This window comes from Scleropages formosus, chromosome 8 (assembly GCF_900964775.1).
Source record: "Scleropages formosus chromosome 8, fSclFor1.1, whole genome shotgun sequence".
Classification (NCBI taxonomy): domain Eukaryota; kingdom Metazoa; phylum Chordata; class Actinopteri; order Osteoglossiformes; family Osteoglossidae; genus Scleropages; species Scleropages formosus.
In genome coordinates, this window is record NC_041813.1 from 18,588,369 (window position 1) to 18,613,466 (window position 25,098).

The following is a 25,098-nucleotide window of genomic DNA, read 5'->3' on the forward strand; positions in this document are numbered from 1 at the left end:
GGGAATAAACAGCCACGAAACTCCAGACCGCTTTAGATCCCAATTTATTTGGCAAACGAAACTTAATAAAATATTCAATAAACAACAAGTTGCACCATCACTGAGAACGTCACTAACCATCCACTATGCATTCCTCCCACTAAAAATGTAAAACTAGAAGCTCAGTTGGTAAAACCCAAGCTATAGGCCACACACACAGGGAATAGTACATTGTCACCAAAGTCAAACGGGTAACATCCAGTCTTCCTAAAGCAGTGGGGAGAGGGTGGGGGAAAGAAAAAGAAAGAAAATTCACTATCAATACATAACCCATTAGATGCATAAAGAAAAAAAAAAATGACAATTGATTAACTTGCTCAAAATTTTCAGTCTTTCACTCATCTTCCGCTGCGCCATCCCTCCAACTCGACCCACAAATTCCAACATGTTGCGGAACCGTTCGGGGGGGGAAAAAAATCTCCACGTGTCATTTTTCACGGCGAAATTTCCACAAGCCACTTTTAGTGGTGCTTAAAAGAAGCGTTTCTTTCATTTCGATAAATGTCTGAGCAAAAAGGAAAAGTGCAGTTCATTCGTTTATGTAAGAGTGACTGGTCTTCCCCAGAACAGACCGCACGCGGCCCCCACTGGGCCCCCCTGACGCTGCTCACCTGTACGCCGGCGTCACCTCCCATACCTCAAAATTCGCTGCTCCTTCAAGAATGGGCTCCGCGTTGCAGTGCACCTTCAACTCCCCCTACGCTGCGGTAAAATGCGGTTGAGAAGCGTGCGGGCCGGCCCGCTCTCCACTCTGCTCCGCTGGGACGGACGGAGGGAGGGAGGGAGGGGGGTCGGCTGGGCGTGTTACAGTAGTCCCATGTGCCGGCAAAGTCCCTGTGGAGAAGCCCTGTCCGCATCCGTTTGTTCACTGTTTATTTTGTTACAAGGGTGGAGGTGCCTCGCTCCCCTCCCCTTCACCACCTCCGTCGGCCCCCACGCACCCCGAGGAGACGTGGACCTTTTTCGAGGTGCTGGCGGGGGTCCACCGGGTGCAGCCGTGCCACAGGGGGTCCGGTCCTCAGACCCCCGCTCTCCCCCCCTCCCCAACGGGGCTCTGCGGCTTCCCCGCCCCAGACCCACTGGGTCCTGGTGGATGTCTAGCCTCGCTGGACCAAAGAGATCTAGTGGTCCTGACTTCACACCCAGGCTGTCCAGCCCTCATACAGCTGTGCCAGATTGTCCAGATTTGTAGCCTCCTTGATCACGTAGTCCACCTGCCAACGACAAGAGAGTGGCCTGCTGGGAAAGACAGCCCTGCTTCAAAGGATGTGGCTGTGGAACAGGAACTGCCGGCATCGTACCTGTTCCGTGACACTCATCCTCCTGTTGGGGTCCACATCCCGCCCCTCCAGCTTGGCCTTCACTCGCTTCCACACACTCACAGCGTACGAGTTCCTCTCTTGGACAGCTGGCAGGACAGTAGACAGGCAAGAACATCAGTTTCTCCATCTTCAGTTTAGTGTTTCACAGCAAGGTTTGAACACAGACGGGACTGGATCACACACCTCGCCCTGTTTTGGGGTCCCGCACGGCCCTTTTGGGGCTGGGAGCCACACCCTTGCTGGTGAGCAACAGGGCGCTGGGGGGGGTGTCTGTGGGAGTGCCCAGGTTGCGGGGGAGTAGGGTTCCCTTGCGGGTGTTCTGGGACATGCTGTCTGGCTGCGTCTTGGGGCCACTGCAGCGTACCGCTACAAAGAATTGACATTGTGGTCAGCAAATGTTTTTACCTCTTATACTGCCGTTCAACACAGTGTTACTGGGCCAGAAGTGCGGGACGCATCTCACCTGCCGCGAAACTCGTCTGTGTCGTGGATGTAGGGCTTGCGCAGTCACTTGCTCTCTCAGTCACCAATGGGGAAGCAAAACTCACCAGGCCATTATAGATACTGAATGTCAGGAAATCAAAAAAAGTCTCATTAACATCCCAACAAGGACTTATAAAAAAAAAAAAAAAAAAAAAAAAAACCTAAATTTTACACTAAACAGTAATATTCTGTGCTACAGTACGAGTGAACACGCACACACACCACTCTGATCATCTCCTCATGAAAGTTGTACGGTGCTGGAAAAACCCTGTTACAGTTACCATCACAAACTCTGCTCAGATGTAGCTAATTGCTACATTTCAGACAGACGCACAGCAAGAGCGCAGTGAGGAACAGCGCCCACCTCTGGCTCTGTGTCTGCAGTTCCTTCAGCGTACTGGGGATCTCCTGCAGCAGCTCCACCTGCTCCTGGCTGCGCGGTTGCCCCGTGGCCTGGACCACTGTGAAGAGTACCGTCTGCACGTTGTCCTGCCACACCTTGTACTCCGACAGGAACTGGCGAACGCTGCCTTCGTATGGCACATCCTCGCCGTCCGCCAGGGCGTTCTCCTCGTCCTACACAGCAGCAAACGTGACCACAGTCAACACCACCACCAGAAGTTATCGATAATCAGACCGGAAACCTGCATCTCAACAAATTGCCACCCAGTGAAAGCAACAGTGCCCAGTAGAGGTACTCTCACCTTGGCCATGGCGCGAAGCAGGTGCTTAACGTCGGCAAGCTGCCGGTTGTGTGTGGACAAGATGCCTTTGATGGCATCTACGAGCACCTGCATAGTTTCCGTGGCACCCTCCAGCCGCTGCTCACGCTCTTCCTGCAGGGCTCGCTGGCCTGCCATCTCCTGGGCCAGGTGCTTTCCAGCACAGGACAGCCACTCAGGACAGCCAATGGGCAGATCCAGGGCAGGGCTCTGAACACACACGCACAGTCACTGGTGTCCTCCACATGCACAGCACAGTCTGACACAGGAAGGCAAATAAGACATTCGAGAGCGGAGCTCAAACCCACCAGCCTGTGGAGCAGCTGCAGCTCCAGTGATGACACGGAGGTGCTGAACTGTGCCGCGTATGAACATGTGGCCTGGCAGCGCTTCAGCAAGTCAAAGAGTGCCGCATCCATGCTCAGAGCTTCAGGTGTGCGTGTGCGCAGCCCCTCAAAGCTGAGGACCGTGCTGCACAGGAAGGTCACCTGGCTCGCACGCTGGCTCTCTGTGGCCACGAGTGCACGCCGCTCTGCCATGGCCGCCTCAAAGTCCTGCAGCACGGGGGCCAGCGCTGGGTTGGCGCCTCCGGCCCACTTCAGACGCTGCTCGATACTGCCCTCGAGCGATGCCAGCTTCTCCTGCACACACAGTCAGTAAAAGGAGATCAACACACACATGGCACTGGTTAAGGCACCAGGCACGCAGCTGGGGAGACAGCGGCTCTTGAACTGCAGTCAGGTTCAATTAAACGGAAATGCTGTGACCACACTCCCCCCAAATGATGTGAGCGCTGAAGGAGCTCCCTTACAGATGCTGACCTGCACACTAGCAATAGTTGCTTCATCCTGGCTCAGCTTGTACAACTTCTTCTTCATGTTGCTGAGAATGATTGAGCGCGGCGGTGGGCTGACAGTCATTGGTTGGTTCCGCGTGCCCAGTACATCCTCATGCTGCCACTGTGTTGGGAAAGAGGAAAGGGTTTGGGGATTGCGACCATGCAGCGTTGTCTCCCTCTGACCAACGCTCTCTGACAAATGGCAGTTCTTACCTGGAATACAGCGATGTGGAGCTGTGCCCTCTGCAGGCTCACCTTGCAGGCCTCGATGCTAACCTCCAACCGTCTCACCAGGTCCAGCTTCTTCCAGGCCGTATCATAGGAGCTGGCCAGCACCGTGGCCCTGTTGAGCGTGAGCTGGGGTAGCCGACCGGCCTGCACCCCCTGCTCCACTGCTTTCTTGCACAGGTCATCCAGGGGTACCTTGCCCTCGGCTCCAAAATCCTTGGCTTCCACTTGGGCGATGAGGTCCATGCCCAGAGCGCTGAGAGCGCTGCACAGGCACAGGCCCAGCGCTTGAGTAGGCAGTCCCATTAGTAGCTGACGCACAAAGTCCGCCGTGAAGGTCTTAATAGGCCGGGCCATCTGGTCCTCGCTCACCACCGCCGAACCGCGGAACACGGGTTTCACTATGGACACGGGACCATTGGAAGGAACCGGATCATCGGAAGCAGGTGGGCAGGTTCCTGTAAATGGATGATGGTTAACACACTCAAAACCCATTCAAGTAGCAGCCCGTGCCAAAGCAGCCGAAAAGGTCCCACCTGACAAGGTCTGAGCAAAGGAGCCGCAGAGGCGGAAGAAGTCACAGATGGTCTGCAGCCTCTTAATGAAGAACATTTCCTCCAGTACATGGCGCTGCTGAGTATTGTCAAAGAAGTGGACCTGTGCAGCCCTGGCCTCGCGGATCACATCCACTTTCCTCCACGCAGATGGCACCTCCATTTTGTTGAGCTGAGAATGAGAGATTGGGGGGCATTCTTTGTGAATGTTCACCAGGGCACCCCTGTCTTGGAGGTGACAAAGTTCACAGACGGTCATACCTTCTCCACGAGCAGACCAAATGCAGTCTCCAACTGCGCAAACATGCCGTCAAAGGCCACCAGCAGCATCTGGCCAGCACTCATCTTAGGCGTTTCCTGCACTCCACCTTCCAGGTTTCGAGGCTGTATGAGTTCTGAGTACTGGGCCCTCAGCACCCTGAATGCACAGGAGAACGTTAACCATCACAAACCCAAGCAGCCACACAGCGCACATCATAGTGATTATACTGGAGAATCAAAATGTGTAAAAACCCCCACTGGTACCTGGTCACATCAAGGTAGTGGGCATCGGCATCCTCCTCCAATCCCATGGTGGCATTGCGGAGGTGGGCTTGTAGTGCCTCGCCCAGGCCTTGCAGGGAGATGCCGTCGGCGCACTGCTCGATGAGGGCCTCCAGCTCAGACAACATGACCTCCAGAGTGCTCTCACCCTTCAGCATGCAGCGCAGCGCCTCGGGCAAGATGATTTGCCGGAAATTAGCATTCAGTTCCTGGGCACCAGAAGATAACACGCAGATTTCAGCCAGATTCTGTCCATCTTCGCTCATCTAGCAAGGTGACAAACAGGTATAGGAAGGCAATCAGGTGTTACCTGCAGGCAAGTATAGACACCGTTGGCCAGGTACACCACCTGGGCAGTCTCCGTGGGGCTGGGGATATCCAGGTCGTGGGGCAGAAGCTGGCACTTCTGTAGGAGCTGCACCAGGGCTGCCACATTGCCACTCATGCTGCACAGCTCCTCGAGGAACCACGCTCCGTCACGGGAAGTGAGCTCCACCAGTTGCTCTCCAGCACTGGCCGCCGCTCCATCCATCACCAGATTACGTCTATATGACCCACCATCACATGTGTTGCAATTTCTCATAACATTTAACAATTTAGGGATCTGATGTCAAGCTCTCGGTACACGTGCACGCACCTGGCGAGGGCGCAAAGGGCCGACACGACAATCCCAGCTAGACTGAGGGATCCCGGCTCTCCGTTCTCACGCAGGAAGCCGCCAATGCAGCGCTCAATCTCCTGCAGCTGCTCCTCACACACGGACACCCCGGCTCCCTCTGCTTTCAACCGCTCCGCCTGTCGTAGTAGCCGAGCATTCGTGTCCGCCGCGTGGTGCTGCAGAGCCACTTCCAAACCCGATAGCAAGTGAGGCGATTGCTGGGGGGCAAACTGTAGCTCGTACCTGTAGGGATAACGGCAAGGTCAGGGGTCATGCGGCTCAGCTGAAAAGTTAAGTTGAAGTTCAACAGAAAATCAAGAGCTAAATGACACATTCATTGCAGTCATAATCAGGTTTATCGCGCTGATTTCATGGCTCACTTGCGGTACACAGCCTGGCAGTGCTCAGCTGTCATGTCGCGTAGCAGTTCCTCCATCCACTGCTTCCAGGCGTGGACGCGATGTTGGCGCAGCACGGTACGTGGGTACAGCAATGCCACCGTGGCATAGCTGTGCAGGTGCTCGAGGCAGCCGCGCAGAAGTGAGCGGCGCTGTTGGAACAGGGCAGCCGCCTCGCCCTCCAGCTGTTCGCACTGGCTGATGAGGTGCGCCTGTCCTGCATTCTGAAGGAAGGCCGTGGCCGGCACGTAGCTGGGAGGGCCTGCGCAGGTGGGAGGGAAGACAAAGTCACATACACACACACCCACAGCATCCTGCAGCTTTTACAGATGCCACTGCTTTGCAAATTGTAGTTGGTGGCAGAATATGCTTGGTTTTCAATGAGCATCTCACCCAAGTCAATGGGACTGCTGATCTCCTGCAACAGGCTAGCCAGCTGGGTGGCCTCAAGGCTGCCAAAAGCCGCCTGGTACTGCGAGATCCACTGGTCCAGGTCGGAGAGCTTGCCCCGAATGGCGTCCTGCACGGTCCTCTGACGCGATTGTAGTTGGGTGTGTTCCGAGTACCTGTCAGTGATGGAAGAGGTGAGCCAAGCAGTACAGCCCACCTGCAACGGCACCAAAACACTGCAGCCATTCAGAGCAGTTTACAGATTGGGTGAGGCTCCGCCCCCTAACCTGTGCTCTAGAGTGTGGACCAGGTGCTCCGGGCTCTCTGCTCCTTCCAAGTACTCCATCTCCTGCAGTAGTTTGCCCTGCTGGTTCTCCACCTGCACCAGCTGCTCCTGCAGACTCAGGTATTCCTCCACGGCCGCCTCTACCTGCGGCAGCACAGCAAGCATCTCCTCGCGGTTCTTGAACCAGTTTACCTGTAAAAGCAACACAAGCTGTTGGCCAACAGGAATGGCTGACCACTTTCCAGCAACAATGTGCGGCGAACAGTGGGTTTGCCTTGATTTCAGCCACACGGGAGGAGAAAAGGCTGCGTGTGATGTCCCGTTCCATCTCTCTTTTGCTCTGCTTGCTCTCTGCCTGCTGACCTCCTCCTCCGTACACTGCGCCCGCGAAGCCCACCTCGCCCCCGGCAGTCCAGTCCACCAGGGGGTCATACACAAACGCCTCCAGGAGGGTCAGGAGGGTCTCCCGGCCACGGCGCATGATTTGGATCACCTGACACCCAAATCCAGCAAGTTTTACTCTACAGGTAGTAGCACCTCCCTCTGGTACAAAAGCAACAAGCCTCAAAAGGTCTAAGAGTGGATGGTACTAATGAGCTCCCTACCTGCTCGCAGGTGAGCCTGAAGATCCCCTCCACGCCTGAGACCCCCAAGGCTGTCTCAATGTTGTGAGTCATGCGGAACGGTACTTTTTCAGGCACCCTTAAGCTTTTACCTGCAACAAACCACCAATTGTCAGCCTCAGATCCAAGCGGTAAGCAACGTGACTGCCACGGGCAGAATGGCTCGTTTCACCCCTCACCTTTCTCAAAGCAGACATTGTAGTCAATGTGCACTACCTCGCCCGTGGTCATGTCAATGAGGACATTGTCCAAGTGTCGGTCACCAAGTCCAATGATGTAGCCCACCATCGACATGACAGCCGTAGACCTAGCGTAAGACTATAAACACAAAGCGAGGGTGTGAACAAGAGACGGAACCAGCAGGTTTCCGATACTCAAATGTGTTTCTGACATCCTCCTTACCTGCGTGACCCGCCACCACTCACTGGGGGTGGTGCAGGAGCACCAGAGCTCCTTGGCCAACAGGTTAGGGGGCGTGGCCTCCATGAGCTCCCGAAGTACATCCCTCATGACGCTAAGGGGCCAGTCCCGCCGTGACACTTCAAGACTCAGTCCAACAACCTTCAGTGCTGGCCCAATTTTGCTGTAGTAGAGCTCACTGGGCCTGGGAACCATGGGGAGGTTCTGAGGCTGCTGCAGGGAGTCCTGGGCCTAAATGGGGCCACAGAAAGACAGTCATTCTTACTGTGTGGATACTGATGTTGCTCACAACTTCAGCTGCAGAAAATCTGTACCTTCTGAGCCTGAAGCACCGCCTCCCTCTGCTGCCAGCGCTTGTAGAGTCCAAACAGGGGTGTGGCCCCATCCACCCACTGGATCAGGCCGGAACGGGTCCCCAGAGGAGTCACAGAGTAGTGTCGGGCATGGAACCGGGGGCTCTCCTGTTGGTTCACCTTGGTGAACATTGTGTTGACGATGGATAGGAACTGCATGATCCGTTCGTCCAGATGCAGGTCCTCCAGTCCTGCGGAAAAAAAGGTGAGCGATAAAGCGAGAGTCCCAGCACACCCGCCCAGGAGATGGAAAGGTAGCTCTTTCACACAGACATGCGCACCTTTGAAGAGGTAGGGATAGTTCTTCCCATCAGAACCCAGGAAGTAGAGCTTCTTGGGCTTGGTCTTAGTGGGCAGGATGGTAATGGTGTTACCCACACTCTGGATGGTGACAGCGTCAGTGGCAGACACCTCACCCGGCAGCGCCATCTCTGTGTTGGACATGGTGGAAAGGCGTGGGCTGATCTCGTCCAACCGCAGCAGGTAGCTTGTGCGCTTCTGTGCCCGCTGCTGCAGGCTCAGCATGATCTGTGGAGAAGAAAACTTTGGTGGTTATGGGTCACACACAAGCCAGCCATCGAGGAGGGGTCAAAGTTTGACCTTGAGTTACTGACCTGTTTGAAGGGAAGCCAGCTGCTGGCAGGATGAGCGGGGTTTATTGGGTTCCTCAGCCTCTCCAGGGCACTGTCAATGGCCTCGCCGTAACTCTCCTGGAACCAGGCCTCGTGGGGTGTCTCAGCCGCAGCCGCCGTGATGCTGCGCACGTGGTCGAGGGCAAACACCACAGGTCGCATCAGGGCTGAGTGCTTTTCGCGCATGATGGCCATCTTCTCCTCCCTAGAAAACACCATTCACAGAATCAGTAGTTTTTGACACTCCAGACCAGTCAAATCCTTCAACGATGGGGACATCACAGCATTGTGCTCACAGACATCACAGCTGAGCAGCAGAATCTTACTTGCGAAGAGTGTTGTTGGTCTGCACACGCTTGACCTCATCTTCTAGTTGCTGGATCCTGCGCAGCACGTGCATGTGTTGTTGCTGCAGGACGCCCAGCCACAGCTCATCCCACAGCAGTGTGATCCGCCGGAGCTCACCCACCAGCAGTTGGACCTGGATGCGGGGGGGGAGATAGCAATCGGGCATAGAAACAGCAAGAGGAGGAGACATGCGACCCTTAACCTCAACAAGACTCCCAGGTCATAGTACCTGCAGAACCATGGTCGGGTTGGCAGAGGACAGCTTGTCCACAATCTTGCTGTAGCAGTCCTGCATCATAGCCTGGTCTTCACTGGTACAAGGTCCCAGATCCTCATCCTTGTCACTTTGCTGGGAGGCAGACGTACTCCCAGTCTCACTGCCGCCCTCACACAGTTCTTCTCCCTGGATGTTGTCTAGGAAAGTGGGTAGTGCTGATGGCAGCTTGCTACCTGGGGATGTGACAGCGGACAATCCTCTTACTCAGTGGTGATCAAGGAGGTCTTGACAGCCTACAAAACAGATATGCCCATCTTCAGCATACCTGCAGCCTGGGCTTCCCCACCCAGAGAAATTGAGCCCACAATGGCTGGGTAGAGAACCAGATGAGGGGAGTCCTGGGCCACTCGGCACAGCAGACTGCAGATGCTCTGGCGGATGTAGGCCTCGGGATGGTTCAGTCTGGAGAACAGCTGTGGGATGATGCCTGCAGAGAGGGTGGATCATTAAAATGAGGGATGACGACAAAATCTTTAGAAGACAGGACTCATAAAACCCAATTCACCATCATTCGTTGCTCAGAAAGCCCCAGTGCTAAACCTGCTAACAGCAGGTTAGCGGAGGAACGCTGCTGGGTTCAGAGTTTACCTCTCCAGGGTGCTGTCGGTGTAGAGGCCAGACCAAGTTCCAGCCCCTCCCGCAGTTCCCCCGCATGCTTCACCAGCAGCCGCAGGAGCCGCAGTGTCGCCATGACAATGACATCATCGTTGCTCTGCTTGCCACTCTGGTTGGCCAGCAGGAGTTTGGGGTTGTCTTCATCAATGGGTATCTGCATATCACATGTTCAAACCCATCCAGATTACAAAGAGATGATTCAATTTTCATTTAAATGAAAAGTGTGAGGCCACACGGAAGCAAATAGATCAGGTAAGACAAGAAAAACGAAGGTTCAACATTGAAGTATCTCCTGTACGCACCTGTCCAGCATTGAGCTTCAGGAAGGTAAAGTAGGCTCTGCAAGAGACCCGGTACAAGCTGAAGATGCGGTCCACGATGCGTCGCCACACATGGGTGAGGCCCTCGGTCACACCATCGTCCACCTCTGAGAGCCAGGGGCAGGAGGCCAACAGCTGCCTCCAGATTACATCCACCATGTCATCCTCTTCATCCTCCTCATTCTGCAAGGCCATGTCCTCATCCTGCAAAGGCCACACCTTCATGCTCAGGGGGTGAAAATAGCTACACCCAACCAACAGAGCAACAGACTTCTAAATTGTAGCACTAATCATTCCTCCTCTCACTCACCTGAATTCCTGCCGGCCGACACATTGCCTGACCAAGAATACCAAATATCATTTCCTTGTCATCAGAAGTGCATTCTGGGAGCAGCTTTTCTATTTCCTGCTTCTCTGCTAGGAGCAGGGGAATGCCCTCTCCTTGGCTAGATGGGCCAAACACAAACAAACAACAATAAAGATGCACTCTGACTTGTGCAGGTCACCATGACAACGGCAGAAACAAAAGGCTGGAGCATGACTATGATTCCACAGCTACCTGGCATTGTCCACGACCTTTCGACCCCATCTGTATGCCCAGCTGGCCAGGGCAGCCCAGGATTTTGCTACTTCTGGTGCCTGTGAGGTTGACAGCTGGTAGAGCTGCCCAAGGACAAAGTCAGGCTCCCCAACACCAACGCTCACTGGGGAATGAAGAGAGCAAACATAAGTTTTCACAAATTGAAACCAAGGTGCTGTGATCCAAAACACCCTTCTACCTCAAGCTCTTTCACCAGTGGCTAACGAACCTGTGGTTTCGGTCGAGATGCGTGGCAGTCCCTGGTCCTCCACTGGCAGTTCCAGCAGGGCAGCAATGTTGCGCCCCAGGATGGGCAACCCAGCAGTGCCTGCATTCTTTTTCACCACCTGCTTAAGTTGCGCAGCCAGGTCTTTCCAATCGCTCAGCAGCCACTTGCACAGCGTGAGTATGGCGCGGCTGGCTGCTTGCTCGCACTTCCCCGACTTGCAGTAGGAAAGTGCGCACAAGCTCAGCATCTCCATCGCTGATGGAGACTGGCCTGGAGGAGCAGCACACACAAATGGGAAGGTCATAATCACTAGGGTCTAGTGTGTCAGCATTTTACACACTACCAGCTACTGAACTACCCAGTACCCTGAATGGCTACAGCATTTCCTGCAGCCAAGCAAGAGTTAGAAGAAAAGAAACAAAAATAGCCCTACCTGCAGTGAAGAGCACTTTGGCCTTCTCAATCTCCAGCTCAGGGCCCCACTTTTCCCCCATGCTTCCATCGAGTGACAGGCGCTTCAACAGGTGCACCAGGTCCTGACCGTCTGAGCCAATGCTATCTTCAGGCACTCCTCCACACCTGCCCAGGAGCTGGGCAGCCAGAGCGATGTTACCTCGCTTACGAGCAAATTTGACTGCTGTCAGGCCCAATTCCATAAGGTGGGAATCAACAGGAGCGCAAGAGCCTTGTGGAAAAGCAGGGGGAGTGTTAGACCCAGCCCGATGACTGGTATGTCAGCAAAAATCAAGAAAACAGTCTTACAAACTGACCTTTGCCCTGCAAAAAGAGCCGCCGCTGGAAGGTGGTATAGCGCAGCGCATGGAGCCAGGGACGCACGTCCTGTTGTTTGCAGGTGCCCAGGGCCTGGCTGTACAGTGGCACTAGGCAGTCCTGTCAGAGACAGAGAGCAAAGCGTGCGGTTAGCGCATCACCGACGATACTAGGTATGAAACATGCTTGCTCTCCATGAGCAGAGGGGCCTCACCTCCGGGGCCAGCTGGTTGCCCAATGATGCTTCCAGTGCCGCAGCACAGTGCAGCTGCAGGCTGCTCAGAGTGGGCAAGGAGTCAGAGAGCGTGACAGTAGACAGGCGCAGGGGACCCAGGCAGATGCGGCCTGTCTGCTTTAGGTACTTCAACAGGTTCCTGGGGTGACAGACTCTGCTTAAAGACAAACTGTGGCAAGAAACTCATTATGAATCAACCAAACCAGAGATCTAAGGCTTCATTAGAGATCAAGACGCTCACTCGGACGTGGGTGTGGTTTTCTGATCTTGCTCGTGGTTGGTGGCTGTGATGATTGCCACGGCACCGCGGAGCAGCTGGATCTCTACAGCCTTCTGCAGCTCTGTGGGGTCTGGGCTCAGCACAGCAGGGAGCAGCCGTTTCAAGTCTGAGAAGAGACGTCACTAAGCAAAGGCTGCCACCCACCCCACAGAGCATGGTCAGGAGAGGATGGTGTACCTGGTTTGTCCCTGGATGCCAAGTTCAGGAGTCCAAAGTCCTCCCCGGGAAGAAGCTCCAGCTGCTCTCGGCACTCTGTGAAGTCACCCCCTTCGAAGCTGCTCAGAGCCCTGGAACCAAAAAAACAGCCATTATCACCAGATTCACACTTTGTTGGACACCTGCAAGCCTCCGTTCCACAGCAGCACCTGATATAGTTGAAGTCAGTCTTGAGGTTGACAGCAGAGCCACTGGATGTCTTCTTCAGTGCCATGGTGCTGCTCTGCCAATCCTGCACTGACTGCCAGTCGCAGAGCGCCACATAGCACTCACACACCTTGTTGACCAGAAAGTTGGTCACCTCCGGGGAGCAGTCACTGGGCTTCAGCAGGACTGTCTTCCGACCATCCCCTGGAGAGAACCACGAGCATCACACAGCTGTACTTCAGCTTACAGTCCCGATGGACTGAGTGCAGATGATGCACGATTCAGCTTCCCATTTTGACAGCATTCGTTCAACCCCCTATCTTGGGTCTTGGTGTAGCTGAGGCCCCAAGTTTTTGTTTATTTCCATCAGGACTCAAGATCGAACAGTCCTTGTCTAAGCCACACATAACTTGAACCGTCAGCAGAAACAGGTTGCAGATGTGCTGCGGTAGGCGTGGCCTATCCGGTCAAAAGCCCGTTTGGCAGGCTGCTCTTACCGTTGCTGGTGTGCTTAGGGCTGGTGGTGCTGTTGCCCGTGGTGCTGGCCACCTTGAGTAGGGACCGGTCAAAGCCTTTGATGGAGCAGTCCATTCCGGTGATAGCACACAGCTGCTCCTGGTACTCCAGTGCAGCCCTCTCAAACCTGGAAGCGCATCAGTATGCACTTCAGTTCAAGTAAAGACTGAAATCACTGCCAACACGCAGGCAAAAAGCCTTGCGAGGTGAAAATGAGAGCACCCTGAGAAGCGGGAACGTGCTCACCGGCCCTCTGCCTGTAGAGCTACAGAGGCCACCCAGCCGAGGCTCCGTCCTGCGTGTGCAGAGCTCCAGGCAGCCAATCCCTGGATAGCCTCGGGGCAACGCAGCTCACACAGCGCCTCCACCAGCATCATGATGGGAACCTCCATGTCTGCAACCTGAATGGAAGTGAGCACAACACGTGAAGCCATAAGGAGAAGGACAACCACAGTCTGTTCTAGCCTCACTTTCACCATCCGATGACACACACTCACCGGAGTGTTGCTGCTCTTCATTTCAGCGAGCAGGTCAAACCCGTGACGTACAGTGACGGCTGGCTGGTCAGACAGCAGACCCACCCTCATTAGAGCCATACGGATGCGCGTCAGCCAGTCCTGGCACGTCTGCCGGTTGGTGAAAAAGAAGGTTCTGATGCCCTGCAGTGAGTCAAGCAGAATCAGGTGTCAGGATTGTGGAAATGCTGAGCATGGAAACAAGACACGAACTGACAGCAGGCAGGACACACCCACATCAAGAAACTGGGGGAAGGCCACCTACCTTGGGCGGTGCAGTGAGTGCGTTTGCGCAGCCCTCATAGGCGTTGTACATGAGCTTCTCCAGGTTCTCCAAGAACTGGAGCAGCAGGACAAGGCGTAGCTGGTTGGTGTGGTGGCCCTCATCACTTTCAGCAGCAGCCCACTGACTCAGCTCCTGCTCCGGGTTCACGCTGTGGGCCGCCAGGCTGCGAATGATCCCTGCCGTGGGGTTGGTGTGAGGGCATCACCATGAACAACAGCCCATGAAGTGACAGAGAACAGGAGAGAGTCACAGGAGCATTCGCTCACCCTCGATGGTCTGGAAGGTGTCCTGTGCCCGACCCAGCGGTGTACGCAGTTTCGACAGCACCGTGAACTGGGCCGCCTCCCATGTGGCCCACTGCCAGAGCACGGCATCTGTCTTTAGCAGGGCACGGGGCACGGCGGCTATGTCACGCTTCTCCAACCGCTGGCAGCTATGGAAGAGCCTCTCCAACCAGGGTTCCTTCCTGCAGAGACGAAAACAGGACAGAAAAAGGAGGGACAGCCTGTAATCCTCAGCAAACTATTTCCCTCCCATCCTCCCGCTAACAGTACGATAGAGCTCCTGTGACTCACCCGGCGCGGTGCACCATGCCATATAGGATGAAGCTGATCAGGTCTGAAAAGTCCTGCGGGTGAAAGGTGTTGCTGGGGGCTTTGCTCATGTGGCGGCGGATAGCCAACGATATCTCCTGGACTTCCACGTGTCTGTGGTTGCTGTGAAGACATTGGTGGTTTTATGAAAGCTGCCTGCCTCCACCCATATAGCAGCAAAGTTTACGTCACAGAGTTGTGCCTGGCATTAATGGAAAAGATGGAGGTTACCTCAGAGCCTCATCCAGGGGAATTGTCTTGAGCAGTTTCCCGAAGGCCTGGCGCACTCGGACCATGCAGTGGACGAGCTGGACGCGACACACATCCACACACCTGCAAGACATAGCTCTTTGTGATCTCACTTGGCCTACCTGAAACTGAGACAGTACAGAGCGAGGCTCCCAGATCGTACCTTTGTTGAAGCTCTGCGGACAGTGAGGACGACAGCACCTGCAAGCTGCTGCAGGTCTGAAGGCAAACAGCAGGGTCTTCATTCAGGGCTGATAGAGAAAAGTGAGTCAACAAGCTAGGCTAACTGCATCATCCTAAAGTGAAATTGTTTGTAGTGCATCCAATTCTACTGTGACAACTATACACTATGTTAAAACTATAGCATTTATACAGCTTGTACATAATGCAATGACTAAATGGTAGAAAATAAGACCAATTAAGAATATGTTTCCTATGATACTAGGATTTTTGCATTTATTGTTTAAATTTAACCTAAAGCACTTAAGTTAAAAACGGCTGGGCAAAGTGATATGAATGTAAAAAAAAAAAAGCTCTCTGGTGTTCAAACCGCTGATGATTGTCAAATAAAGGCTACATTACATTTAATTTTGGGTGTGCTATGAATAAGTCAGTCATTTGTGTTTTTCCCTAAACCCATATTCCCAGTGAAACAATATTACACAAACCAATGTAACACAGTATTTCACAGGAACCATGTTATAGTCAAGCTAACTGTCCTACTTTAAGACTAGAAAAACATTTATGATTTATAATGCCTTTCCCCTGACGTTTGTGGATGAAAAGAACATTTTTAGTGGGAAGCACAGAAAACAGCCTTCTGCCCATTACAGTTCCCAGGCAGCAATGCATACAGACAGCAGCCTCACCATTGGCGAGCAGCCCTTTACAGAACTTTTGGAATGAGGGCAGGGAGAACAGGGGTGAGTAGGTATCAGACTTCTTCATCAAGATGGAGACCTCCAGTGCCCAGGTCAGCAGAAGCTTCCTACAAGAACATACAGGTTTCCATAGTGCGTCTGTGTTCCACCACAACATTTCTAACAAAGACTGGAAACACAAACCTTCCGAGCCAAAGCCCTCATAATGGTGGTACAATAAGGCTTTGAACATCTTACACTCTCCCTTTCTCTTGGGCATCACTAGAGATCTGCACATTACCATGATAACCAGCTACAACCAGCCTTCGATATGCTGGTTCTACAGTAAAGCAATTCTCACCTTGACTAGGGTAGGCTGGCTAAGCTGAACTGATGGTCAGGGTGGGGAGGGTGGGTGGGATAAAGTCATACCTCGCCTCTGGGTTCAGGTGTTCCTTGCTCAGCAGGGTCCCCAGCAGACTGAGGAGAGTGCTGAAATGCTTCTTCGTTGCCGTGGTGACCGTGCTGATGACTGCGCCGTCAAACAGGGAGGGGGAGGAGCTGCTCAGGCTGCTGGAGATGAAGTGGTCATGTCTGTGAGGAAGACAAAAGTGACCTTTAACATTCATGCATTTGACAGATGTTTTTCTCAAAAGCAATATACAGCTCACACTAAAAAGCACGTCCAACGGACAGAGAGCTCAGATACACAGATTTAATGTTCATTTTGGAAGAGCATTGGCAATCCACACGAAAGAGTACTTTCAACACAAGAAACAAGCTATGGACTGCGGACTACAACCACGACTAGTATAGTTCACCACACTTTACGGCTAACCTCTCAAATCATCCGCAGCCTCCGTAAGGGCTGCTTACATGCGAGTTTGCTCCAAAACCCATAAACAAATGATAGTAAGTGTGAGCTAGGGAAGGGGGCTTCACCTGGTGCAGTGAGAGTAGAGCGTGTAGAGCAGAGCATACTGGACAGCAGGCCGGTGCACGGCCAGCTCGGAGTGCACAGCCACTAGGTTCTGGCTGAGCAGAGCAAATACGGTGGGGGACAGCGCCCACATCTATGAAGGCACAAAACCAAAAAATAGCTGTGACCAAATCTCCTACCAGTACTCCATTTCGTAACCGTAGCTGCGCTCAGGCACAAAGTGACCTACCCCGATCAGAGAATTCTTGGTGTTTCCGATGGTGGTGAGCGCACTCAGGTTAAAGATGAGGACAAACTCAGCCCGCTGTGGGGTTAGCTGGACCTGAGCAAAGACAACGTGTCTGATGTCGGGACAAGCAGCCGGATGGCCTAGTGGTCCAAGCAGGCTATCCAGGGCGCAGCCCATCTCCCCCAGCACCAGCTTATAGGCTGCCTCCAGGGTGGGGATGTTCTTCAGGCTGAGAACAGCCTGGTACACACCCTGTGCTGCTACCACCACCTAAGAGAGACACACACATCAGCCTGAGCACTGGCCATCGCACTTCTGCTAATGTGGTTCTGGAGAAGGAGAACCTTGGACATGTGCATTTGTCCCACCTCTTTCTCCCTGTGGAAGCGCAGCTCAAGGAGTTGGGAACTGGGCGCCAACAGCTGTTCCACAAACAGCACTGGCAGCTTGTTGTTGATCTGGTCAATGATCTGAAAACATGCCGGGAGGATTCAGTTAGTTCCAGTCAATATCTGTGACCAAGGAACCCAGAGGTCCAAAAACCTCCACTAGCCTCTGTGCATGATACACCAGTTTCCTGCAGGGCACAAAGCAGTGGCCCAGGTAAGCGGTCAATGGGCCGGCGGTCTTACCACCGTGAGAAGGTGCAGCACCCCGACGCAGTACTCTGGACCACAGAGCCGGCAGCTATTCAGCTGGTCTAGGCCATAGGCAATAATGGCATCTGTCAGGCGGCTGTTGGAGTCAACGCTTAGCAGCAGGACGCACACACACTCGTTAGCAGCCGTCAGAACTGGCTCAGAGAACAAAACCTGCCGTGCCGCCGTGACGCAGGCCAACACACGGGTCAGGACCTGGTATTTGCACATGGGGAGAAGAGAGTCAACACCACACAGCTCACAATGGCCCGGGTCATCCTCAAAATAGTTCTTATGTCCTCCTCTCACTCCAGCAAGCAAGTCATTATGGGACATGCAAGAAGATCATTGGAGGGGGTTCTTCACTCACATCAGTGACATAGGTCTCAGTGATGGGTGGCCCCCTGATGGGGTGGAACCTCTCTCCTATGCTGCGCACCACAGTGCTGAAAACACGCAACAAAGCAGCCAGCTTGGGCAGGGACACCGAGGGCGGGGGGACATCCTCATCAGCCGACTCCCCTGTTGCCACATGGCCCAGGTCCTGCAAAGCACAAGTAGAAATAAGGGGCTAAACTTTTCTGTACTTCAATCTCAATTAAAAGGAGTCAAGAAGGTCAGCAACACGGCTGTAGTAACGTGGGACCCATTAACCGTCGACCATACAGCAGCATCACATGACGTCTGACACCTCACCTCTGCGTACGCCTCCATATCCTCCAGAAACTGCCCTAGCAGGGTGGTGGAAAAGGCCAGATCTGCCACCCAGAACTGCTCCAGGCTCTGCAGCCAACCTGCCAAGCAGATAGGACACATCAAAACAGTGCCACATCTTCCGGCGCACACAGAACACAACTCGGTTCTTCACTTGGTTGCTGCTCACCGGACACCTGCAGCGTGAGCGACGGCTTCTGCGTGTGGTCAATGTGCCAGCCCACCAGAATGTCCACTGTATCCTGCAACAGAGGTGTCCGTCCAGTGAGAGGGCATCTAGAGCAGCCAGCAGAGAGGCTGACATTCGGCAAAACCTGGGGACACTTACTCTGAAGCTGGCGCTGAAGATGTGTGGGTAACATCGTGCCACCAGGAGAATACACTTCACGCTCTGGCACAGGAGCTCCGGTGTGTCCAGGTTCTCCAGGATGGACTGCAGGCTGCTCATCACAAACTGAAGAGAGAAAACCCTGTCACAGCTCCTCCTTCTGGCCACGTCAGAACACAGCAGCGACAAGGCCTGAATGTGACCTTATTAACTCAGCCCCACATTAGAAAGAAAAAGAAAAAAGCAATTCCCAAGCCACAACCTGGATCACTGGTGTGAAGAGAAATCATAGCTTTCAGCTGAGTTCAAGCAGCGCATATTTGAGCATGCCTTCCTGGGAGGTCTCACACACTGTCCTTTGAATATTTCACTCAATCAATCCACTGACAAAGAGCTATTCAAGGTTCCAACCTGCATCACAGGTGAGAAGGCCTTCTTCTCGCCAGCCGTCTCCAGCGCCTTATACACGGCCACAAGGTACAGCAGTTTGACTTCGTCCTTGGTGGACGAGCTGAACTTAACAAACATCCAGTTGAAGATCCTCTCAGCCTCATAGCTGAGTGTGGCACAAAGGAGTCCAAGGCAACAAGCTCCCTCCTGCCGGAGCTCCTGAAGAAGTTTGCTGCTGTAGGGGGAAAACGTGGAGAGAAAAGTTATGAAAAACAAAGACAACAAGAGCAGCCAAACTTCAGGGAGAAGACAGAGTAATACAATCGAGAAAGCTGGCCTACCTTTCGTTTAAAACATCATTCAAGGTAGCCAGAATAGTATCCAACTGCTTCACAAGAACCTAGACAGAGGGAGGAAAGAGGAAAAAAAGCACAGCAAAGGCAACCAGTCAAGAACTTGTTTTTATGCAAGTGATTACCCCAATAAGAAGACCGATAACACTAATAAAACCTAGACACACACTCTTAGAAGAAAACTGATAATTTCGGGGTTGATTTCAAAGCACATATACAATTTATACACAAATCATGGGACCAGTATTACATTAATTTAGCTGAGACTTTTCTCCAAAGTGACTTACAGTGTTAAGCTACTTAATTATTTACCCATTTATACAGCTGGGTAGTTTTTACTGGAACAATTTTAGGGTAAGTACTTTGCTCAAGGGTATTACAGCTGAAGGTGAGACTCAAACCTGCGACCTTTTGGTCCAAAGGCAATAGCTCTAACCACTACGCTACCAGCTAGCCCAACCAGCATCCTTTAACGCTGAGATCATTGCTCATTGCATCATTAGAGTTTAATGACTGTTGTAAAAGCTTCAGTTGACCACAGAGCAGCGCAGCCAACACCTTCACACCTCACACGCACCACTTTGTTTTCTGAGTGCACGATGAACTCTTTCATCTGCTTCATGGTGGCTAGTCGCCGGTCCCTGTCATCTTCCCGGGAGACCCTCCTCAGAAGGTTGGCCAGCCTGGTCTCCTCAGAGTGTGGCAGCGGTCGGTCTGTGGTTACACCAGAGGGGAGGGGAGGGTCAAACGGCAGCTCTCGCAGCCCAGGGTCACAGAAACAAGCAGGGTGGGGCCTCGGCCCCAGCACCTACCCTGTGATTTCCTCATGTCCTTTGAAGCTGAAGCACGGTTTCCATGCTGAAAACTTGTCAGATCACTCGTCACATCGTTGAGCCTCAACTCTTGCCCCAGCGACTTCCAACCAAAAGTGTTTTCACAGGCACCTCCATCAACTTCATATCCACCTGCCCACACCATAACAAACAGCATCAGCAGAGGCACAGGGACAAGGTGGCTCGTGGTCAACAAGTTCATCAATGGACAGCAAGTCAAACCGTCAAATGTAAATCCAAGCGCGCAGCATCTAGTAAAGTAACCCAAGAATCTGGCTATTGAGAACGTGACCTTGTCATAGCTGAATCCACATCCCTAGTTCAACAGGTTGCAAAAACATTATGCTAAACAGCCACAGCTTTTTTCAACACCAACACACATTGTATCCATCAAGTAAAATACTAATGTGTGCTAATCTTAATTGCAGTTGTTCCTACTATCACTATCTAGCATGCACACATCTACCTGCAACACAACTTCAGAATCACGCAGTGTGAGCTGTCAGAGTACCTTCTCCGTGTGAATAAACAAACATACTTCAGTGAGTGGCACTGCATTTCCACAGATACACTGTGCAGAAAGCCCATATAGCTCTGAAAAGTACGCATTTCAATCAACAGGTTCACAATAACTAAATGTTCACACGAAAGAAACTTCATCTAACCAAGACAAAATGAAGCCTTTTACTAGTTTTCCGTAGCCCGTGAAATCTACCATAGTTGATCTCTGCAAACAATCTGTTAGAGACGAATGTTTGGAATTTTATCGCTCCACGACACCTTAAAATGTTAGGTCCACATTGCCGCAATATAGAATATGACAAATACAGTCTACATTACCAAGAGAGCTCAAATACGGTAAGTCAGTTACAGAGGAAAACCTTACCCAGTACGGTAAAAGGTAGAGCAACGTTAAAACATTTTTCAAAGCCAGAGGGCATGGTACGCAGCAACTAGCAGGAAAGCACCTTGTATTTAAGCGTAAAGCACCTCACAGGCTCCTTTCACTTTCCGTTTCTCCCACCAAGAGCCCTGGGAAAGCTCCCACACTACTAATTATGACAAATATAAAATGAAATTAAAGGAGAGGAAGGAGAGACACGCGGAGGCACTCACCCCCTTCGTCGAGAGCGTCGCTGGCTGCGAAAACCTCATTGTGCAGTGGCGCGGTGCCGGGCGAGTCAGCTGGCGCCGCGTCGACGAGCGTTCCTGGTGCGTGGTCTCCGGAGGCGCTGCACTTCAGGCGCTCCTGGCTGGCTGACACACTGTCGCCTCTGGAACGACACGCATTTGCCCTCAGCACCCCAGGCATCGCGGCAAATTGCAGCCGAGGGGCCCCAAACCCGCTCCATTTTACCCTCAGCTCAAAGCAGGTCCGCTGCAAACCGAGCCGTCACCGGTTGGCGAGATACTTAACGTCACACATGCACATCGATATACACGTGTGTGAATAACCGGCACACCTCCACTTCCTCTTCATGGCAACAAAATCCTGATTCAGGTACCAGGTGTGAGGAAAAGGGGGGGGGGGGCAAATAAGGACACTTCCCTGGGAAAGAGGAACAGGGTGTGACCTCTGGGACAGAATTTTTTTTTTTAAGATTTATTTTAAAAGCTTTTTAATTGTTCACACACTTCTTCGTAGCGAAATGAGGTTCTCCCGAAAGAGCCACCGCAGTAAAGCGTTCATTTCCGACAAGCGCCGCTACGCGTACTCGGGTCTCTTTGGACACGCGGAGCGTGAACGTGCTGGTAGATAACACAGAGAGGTTAAGAGTTAAAAGTAGAGTCGTGGGTGGGAGAGGCTGAAGTTCACCGAGCCGGACAGTTGGGAGGAAGCCACCGAGAGGACAACGGTCTCACGGCGACAGCGACACCGCTACCCACTACTTACCGACACGGTGGTATTAAAAAAAGGGGTTAATCAGCAGAGCTTAGTGTACAAACCTCACCCAGCAGGTCACCTTGGAGAAAAGTGTCAAATTAATAAATAACAGTAATAACAGCCAACCGACACAGCAGGAGTACCAACAGGGCCAATAAGTCAGATAACACACTTGAAAAGAGGACAGACTGGTTTGGCCATCACACCAGCTAGAGGACTAGTCTGACAGCCAAGTTAACAGACTGGAGTTTGCATGATCGTGGTGATGTGTGGAATAAGATGTTTGGTAGAGTAACGCGGGAAAGATCAGAGCGCTACAAGGACCAGTCTGGTGGATGGACCAGCAAGAAGACTAGTTTGGTGTGTCAACTAGGGGACTGGTTTCACAGATACGCTAGTGAACTGAGTAGTAGGTACTTACCAGTAAAATTACTAGTTTGGTTATGACAAGATCTAGTGGTGGGGACCTTTAGATTTAGATCACTTTTAAAAAAAATTTAAAAAAAACTAGTCAGTCAGGTGTGTGTACACCAACTGGTTTGGGTTAACGCAGTACTCGGGTCTTCAAAATAAAAAACCCGCTATAGTTCTCCAATCAATGGAAACACAAACCAGCGAGTGTCAGACACACTACCCGCGACGCGTTTCGCCCAACACCACGAACGAACCACCCGAACAACGGATCGATCGTCAGAGAATAAAATAAAAAACCGACAATCCCGGGACGAGCCCATAATCGGCCAGTTGCCTCCTCGCGCCGGAGCACGCGGGCAACGCGAGCCAAATTGGCTAGATGACCACCGATGAAGTATTTTTACCGGTTAAATTTTAAACAGAGTACTGCGGTAAAAAGCCACGCAGATATCTAATGGGCCAGTATCATTCAGCGACTTTTCGCCGGTTTACGGCCGTTTGACGACGAGCCGAACGGCACCGCTAGCCTTAGCATTAGCATTAGCCAACTTCCTCGCAGAGGCAGCGCCTATTCTGGCTAGCAGCTAGCCGCTAGCAACGGACGCCTTTGTGAACAAAATACGCCCTAAATTCGCAGACCAAATACTCGCGTTTGAAGGAAATATGGCTCATTCCAATGTCCAGTGTGTGCTTCGGTTCAGAAAACGAAATGCGTCTATGCCTGCCTCCCTCGGAAGGCGGCTGCGGGAACAGCGGCGCAGGCCACGCTCCATCCTCGGTTTGCCGTACGGACCTCGCCGAGCGGCGGGGGACCCACCTGGGTTGCCAGTCGTTCCAGGTTCGCTGCAGTTTGTGGGCGCTGCTCAGCCGAGACCCGACGGCTTTGCGGCTCATTACCTTTGCGAGGGCAGCATGACCCGCTGTCGACGGGAAGCGGAGCCGCGCTGAAACCTACACTCCTCGCCTGCGTGTTCAATTCAATATGCATCCATTAATGAACCTCCTGCTGTACGCAACCGTGCTGACTACGAACGTGTGTGGGTTTTTTTTTTTTTTTTTTTGGTTTCGGCCTTTCCGTCTCCACCTCCTTTCGTTCCTTGTTTCAAGCAGCTGTAGTCCTTATTCAGAGAGGCGACGCCACCTGCAGGCTGTCTGTCAAGGTTCTTGCGCGGGAATACCGTCAATTAAACTACAACTCCCGTGAGAGCATGAAGGCCGCGTGGCCAAAAAGCGAACTTCCGAGAAATCTTCAGGTTGCACGTGTCTGTCAATTGGTGGGTTCGCCGCAATTTGAACTACAAGTCCTATAAATTCCCATGAGGAAGGGGCGTCCTGCTGTTCTGACATGAAAGGGAGGTCAGGAGTGAAAGGAGGTTACAGCGTAGCTGTCTGCAATAAATAACTGATTCAGATTTTACAGATTAAATTAGTACTGACAGTTTATTTGGCTGATGTACAGATTTTGATTGAACAGTGCTTTATCATTTATACAGAGTAGGGTCAATTTTACTGTATCATTTAGGGTGAGTACCTTGCTCAATGATCAATGGATGGTACCACAGCAGGAGTGGGTTTGAAACCCAGAACCTTCACTTTAACCACTACACCACCTGCTGCCCCGGTTAATGCCCCCCTCAATTGTGACTCTCACCTTCCTCCATCATTGTGTGTACAATGTGTGCTGTTGCCTAGTGACAGAGCCAGGGAAGTGTGAGTGGGTAACATGAATGGCATGTGCGGAGGAGCAGGGGAGGACGGCACAGGAACGTCCAGAGCAGCTGACCACGTCATGAGAAGCGTGACCCCTAAAACGACCACAGTTTTTTTTTCTCCCTGTCGTGCACCTTTGATATGAGTGCAGCCAGTGACGCGCTCGCTACTTCTTACACTTTGCTTTATTGCTTGATTTTATCCATCTAATATTTCTCCCTTGGACCCAGGGCAAAAGTCATGGTGCCTGAAACACTGAGCTGATCTGCCATAAATAACACACACTGCACATCCAGTGATACAGGTATATATTCCCATGCATGTGAAATTGATCATTCTGTTGGTCAGTCTGCTCTTCCCATCAAGATTTACATTTATTTATTTAGCAGATGCTTTTTCTCTAAAGCAACTTCAAATGAACTGTTATCAGCCCACACACCTTATTCACCAAGGCAGCTTACACCGCTAGATACACTACTTACTCATTCATACATCAGTGGAACACACTCTCTTTGTCACTCACACACTATGGGTGAACCCAAACAGCATGTATTTGGACTGTGTGAGGAAACAGGAGCAAACCCAGACAGGGAAAGAATATGCAAATTCCACACAGACTGGGTGGGGATTGAACCCACATCCTCTCACACCACCCAGGCACTATGAGACAGAGGCTATGACGCTTCAGCCTCAAACATGTAAGGTTTCTTGTTCGTTGGCTGTCAGATATATACATGCAGTCCCACTAATGTTTCGGCTGTATAAGGGGAGCCGTGTCCGCTGATCTCTACAATTCAGCATTTGCCCCTTTTTTACCTAACCCTACCCTAATTATGTAAGGCAAAGGTGGAAAAAACCCATTAAGGTTTGGCCGGTAAATTCTATTTAACATTATGTTTTCTGGTCGTGACAGTCGCCACTAAGACTTTTTTCAGCTCTCCTGAACAGGAGAAAATCGATTGCATTGAGTGTCGATATCGGTCAATACGGGGACCGCACCCACACATTGTAATCAGTTCTACATTTCCGCCACCAGATGGCAGCACCTCAGAAGAGGTGTAAAAAACAAATTCATTAAAATCAATTTTGATATTAAAAAAAATCTGTCAAAAATTCTTTCAGACTCTTAATTATCCAC

At 52.2% G+C, this 25,098-nt stretch overlaps 1 protein-coding gene across 2 annotated transcripts; it reads right to left on the bottom strand.

Moving 5' to 3' along the window:
* Positions 1 to 27: 27 nt before the first annotated feature.
* On the bottom strand, positions 28 to 23,393 carry smg1 (SMG1 nonsense mediated mRNA decay associated PI3K related kinase). Of its 2 annotated transcripts, none has more exons than XM_018757234.2 (62): positions 23,068 to 23,393; positions 21,068 to 21,225; positions 19,931 to 20,083; positions 19,696 to 19,832; positions 19,107 to 19,165; positions 18,787 to 19,000; positions 18,376 to 18,501; positions 18,217 to 18,289; positions 18,030 to 18,127; positions 17,704 to 17,877; positions 17,328 to 17,549; positions 17,064 to 17,165; positions 16,696 to 16,965; positions 16,469 to 16,599; positions 15,959 to 16,120; positions 15,536 to 15,654; positions 14,830 to 14,917; positions 14,649 to 14,750; positions 14,400 to 14,540; positions 14,091 to 14,290; positions 13,804 to 14,000; positions 13,521 to 13,682; positions 13,270 to 13,424; positions 13,005 to 13,150; positions 12,510 to 12,711; positions 12,322 to 12,431; positions 12,106 to 12,250; positions 11,844 to 12,033; positions 11,629 to 11,749; positions 11,292 to 11,543; positions 10,859 to 11,128; positions 10,609 to 10,753; positions 10,360 to 10,495; positions 10,032 to 10,253; positions 9,703 to 9,883; positions 9,380 to 9,541; positions 9,067 to 9,287; positions 8,816 to 8,970; positions 8,472 to 8,694; positions 8,139 to 8,385; positions 7,819 to 8,048; positions 7,487 to 7,735; positions 7,264 to 7,402; positions 7,067 to 7,176; positions 6,736 to 6,954; positions 6,463 to 6,653; positions 6,179 to 6,351; positions 5,768 to 6,047; positions 5,367 to 5,630; positions 5,040 to 5,274; positions 4,712 to 4,938; positions 4,448 to 4,604; positions 4,169 to 4,358; positions 3,618 to 4,090; positions 3,388 to 3,525; positions 2,875 to 3,207; positions 2,549 to 2,776; positions 2,209 to 2,420; positions 1,825 to 1,925; positions 1,545 to 1,727; positions 1,341 to 1,447; positions 28 to 1,253 (listed from the first exon to the last, which is right to left on the bottom strand). In XM_018757234.2, exons 1-62 carry the CDS (start codon positions 23,142 to 23,144, stop codon positions 1,176 to 1,178), a joined length of 10,965 nt encoding a protein of 3,654 aa, XP_018612750.2. In that variant the 5' UTR covers positions 23,145 to 23,393; the 3' UTR covers positions 28 to 1,175. The 2 variants fall into 2 exon arrangements, with proteins under 2 accessions (XP_018612750.2, XP_018612751.2); XM_018757235.2 differs by having other exon boundaries at positions 11,844 to 12,003; positions 23,068 to 23,144.
* Positions 23,394 to 25,098: the final 1,705 nt, after the last annotated feature.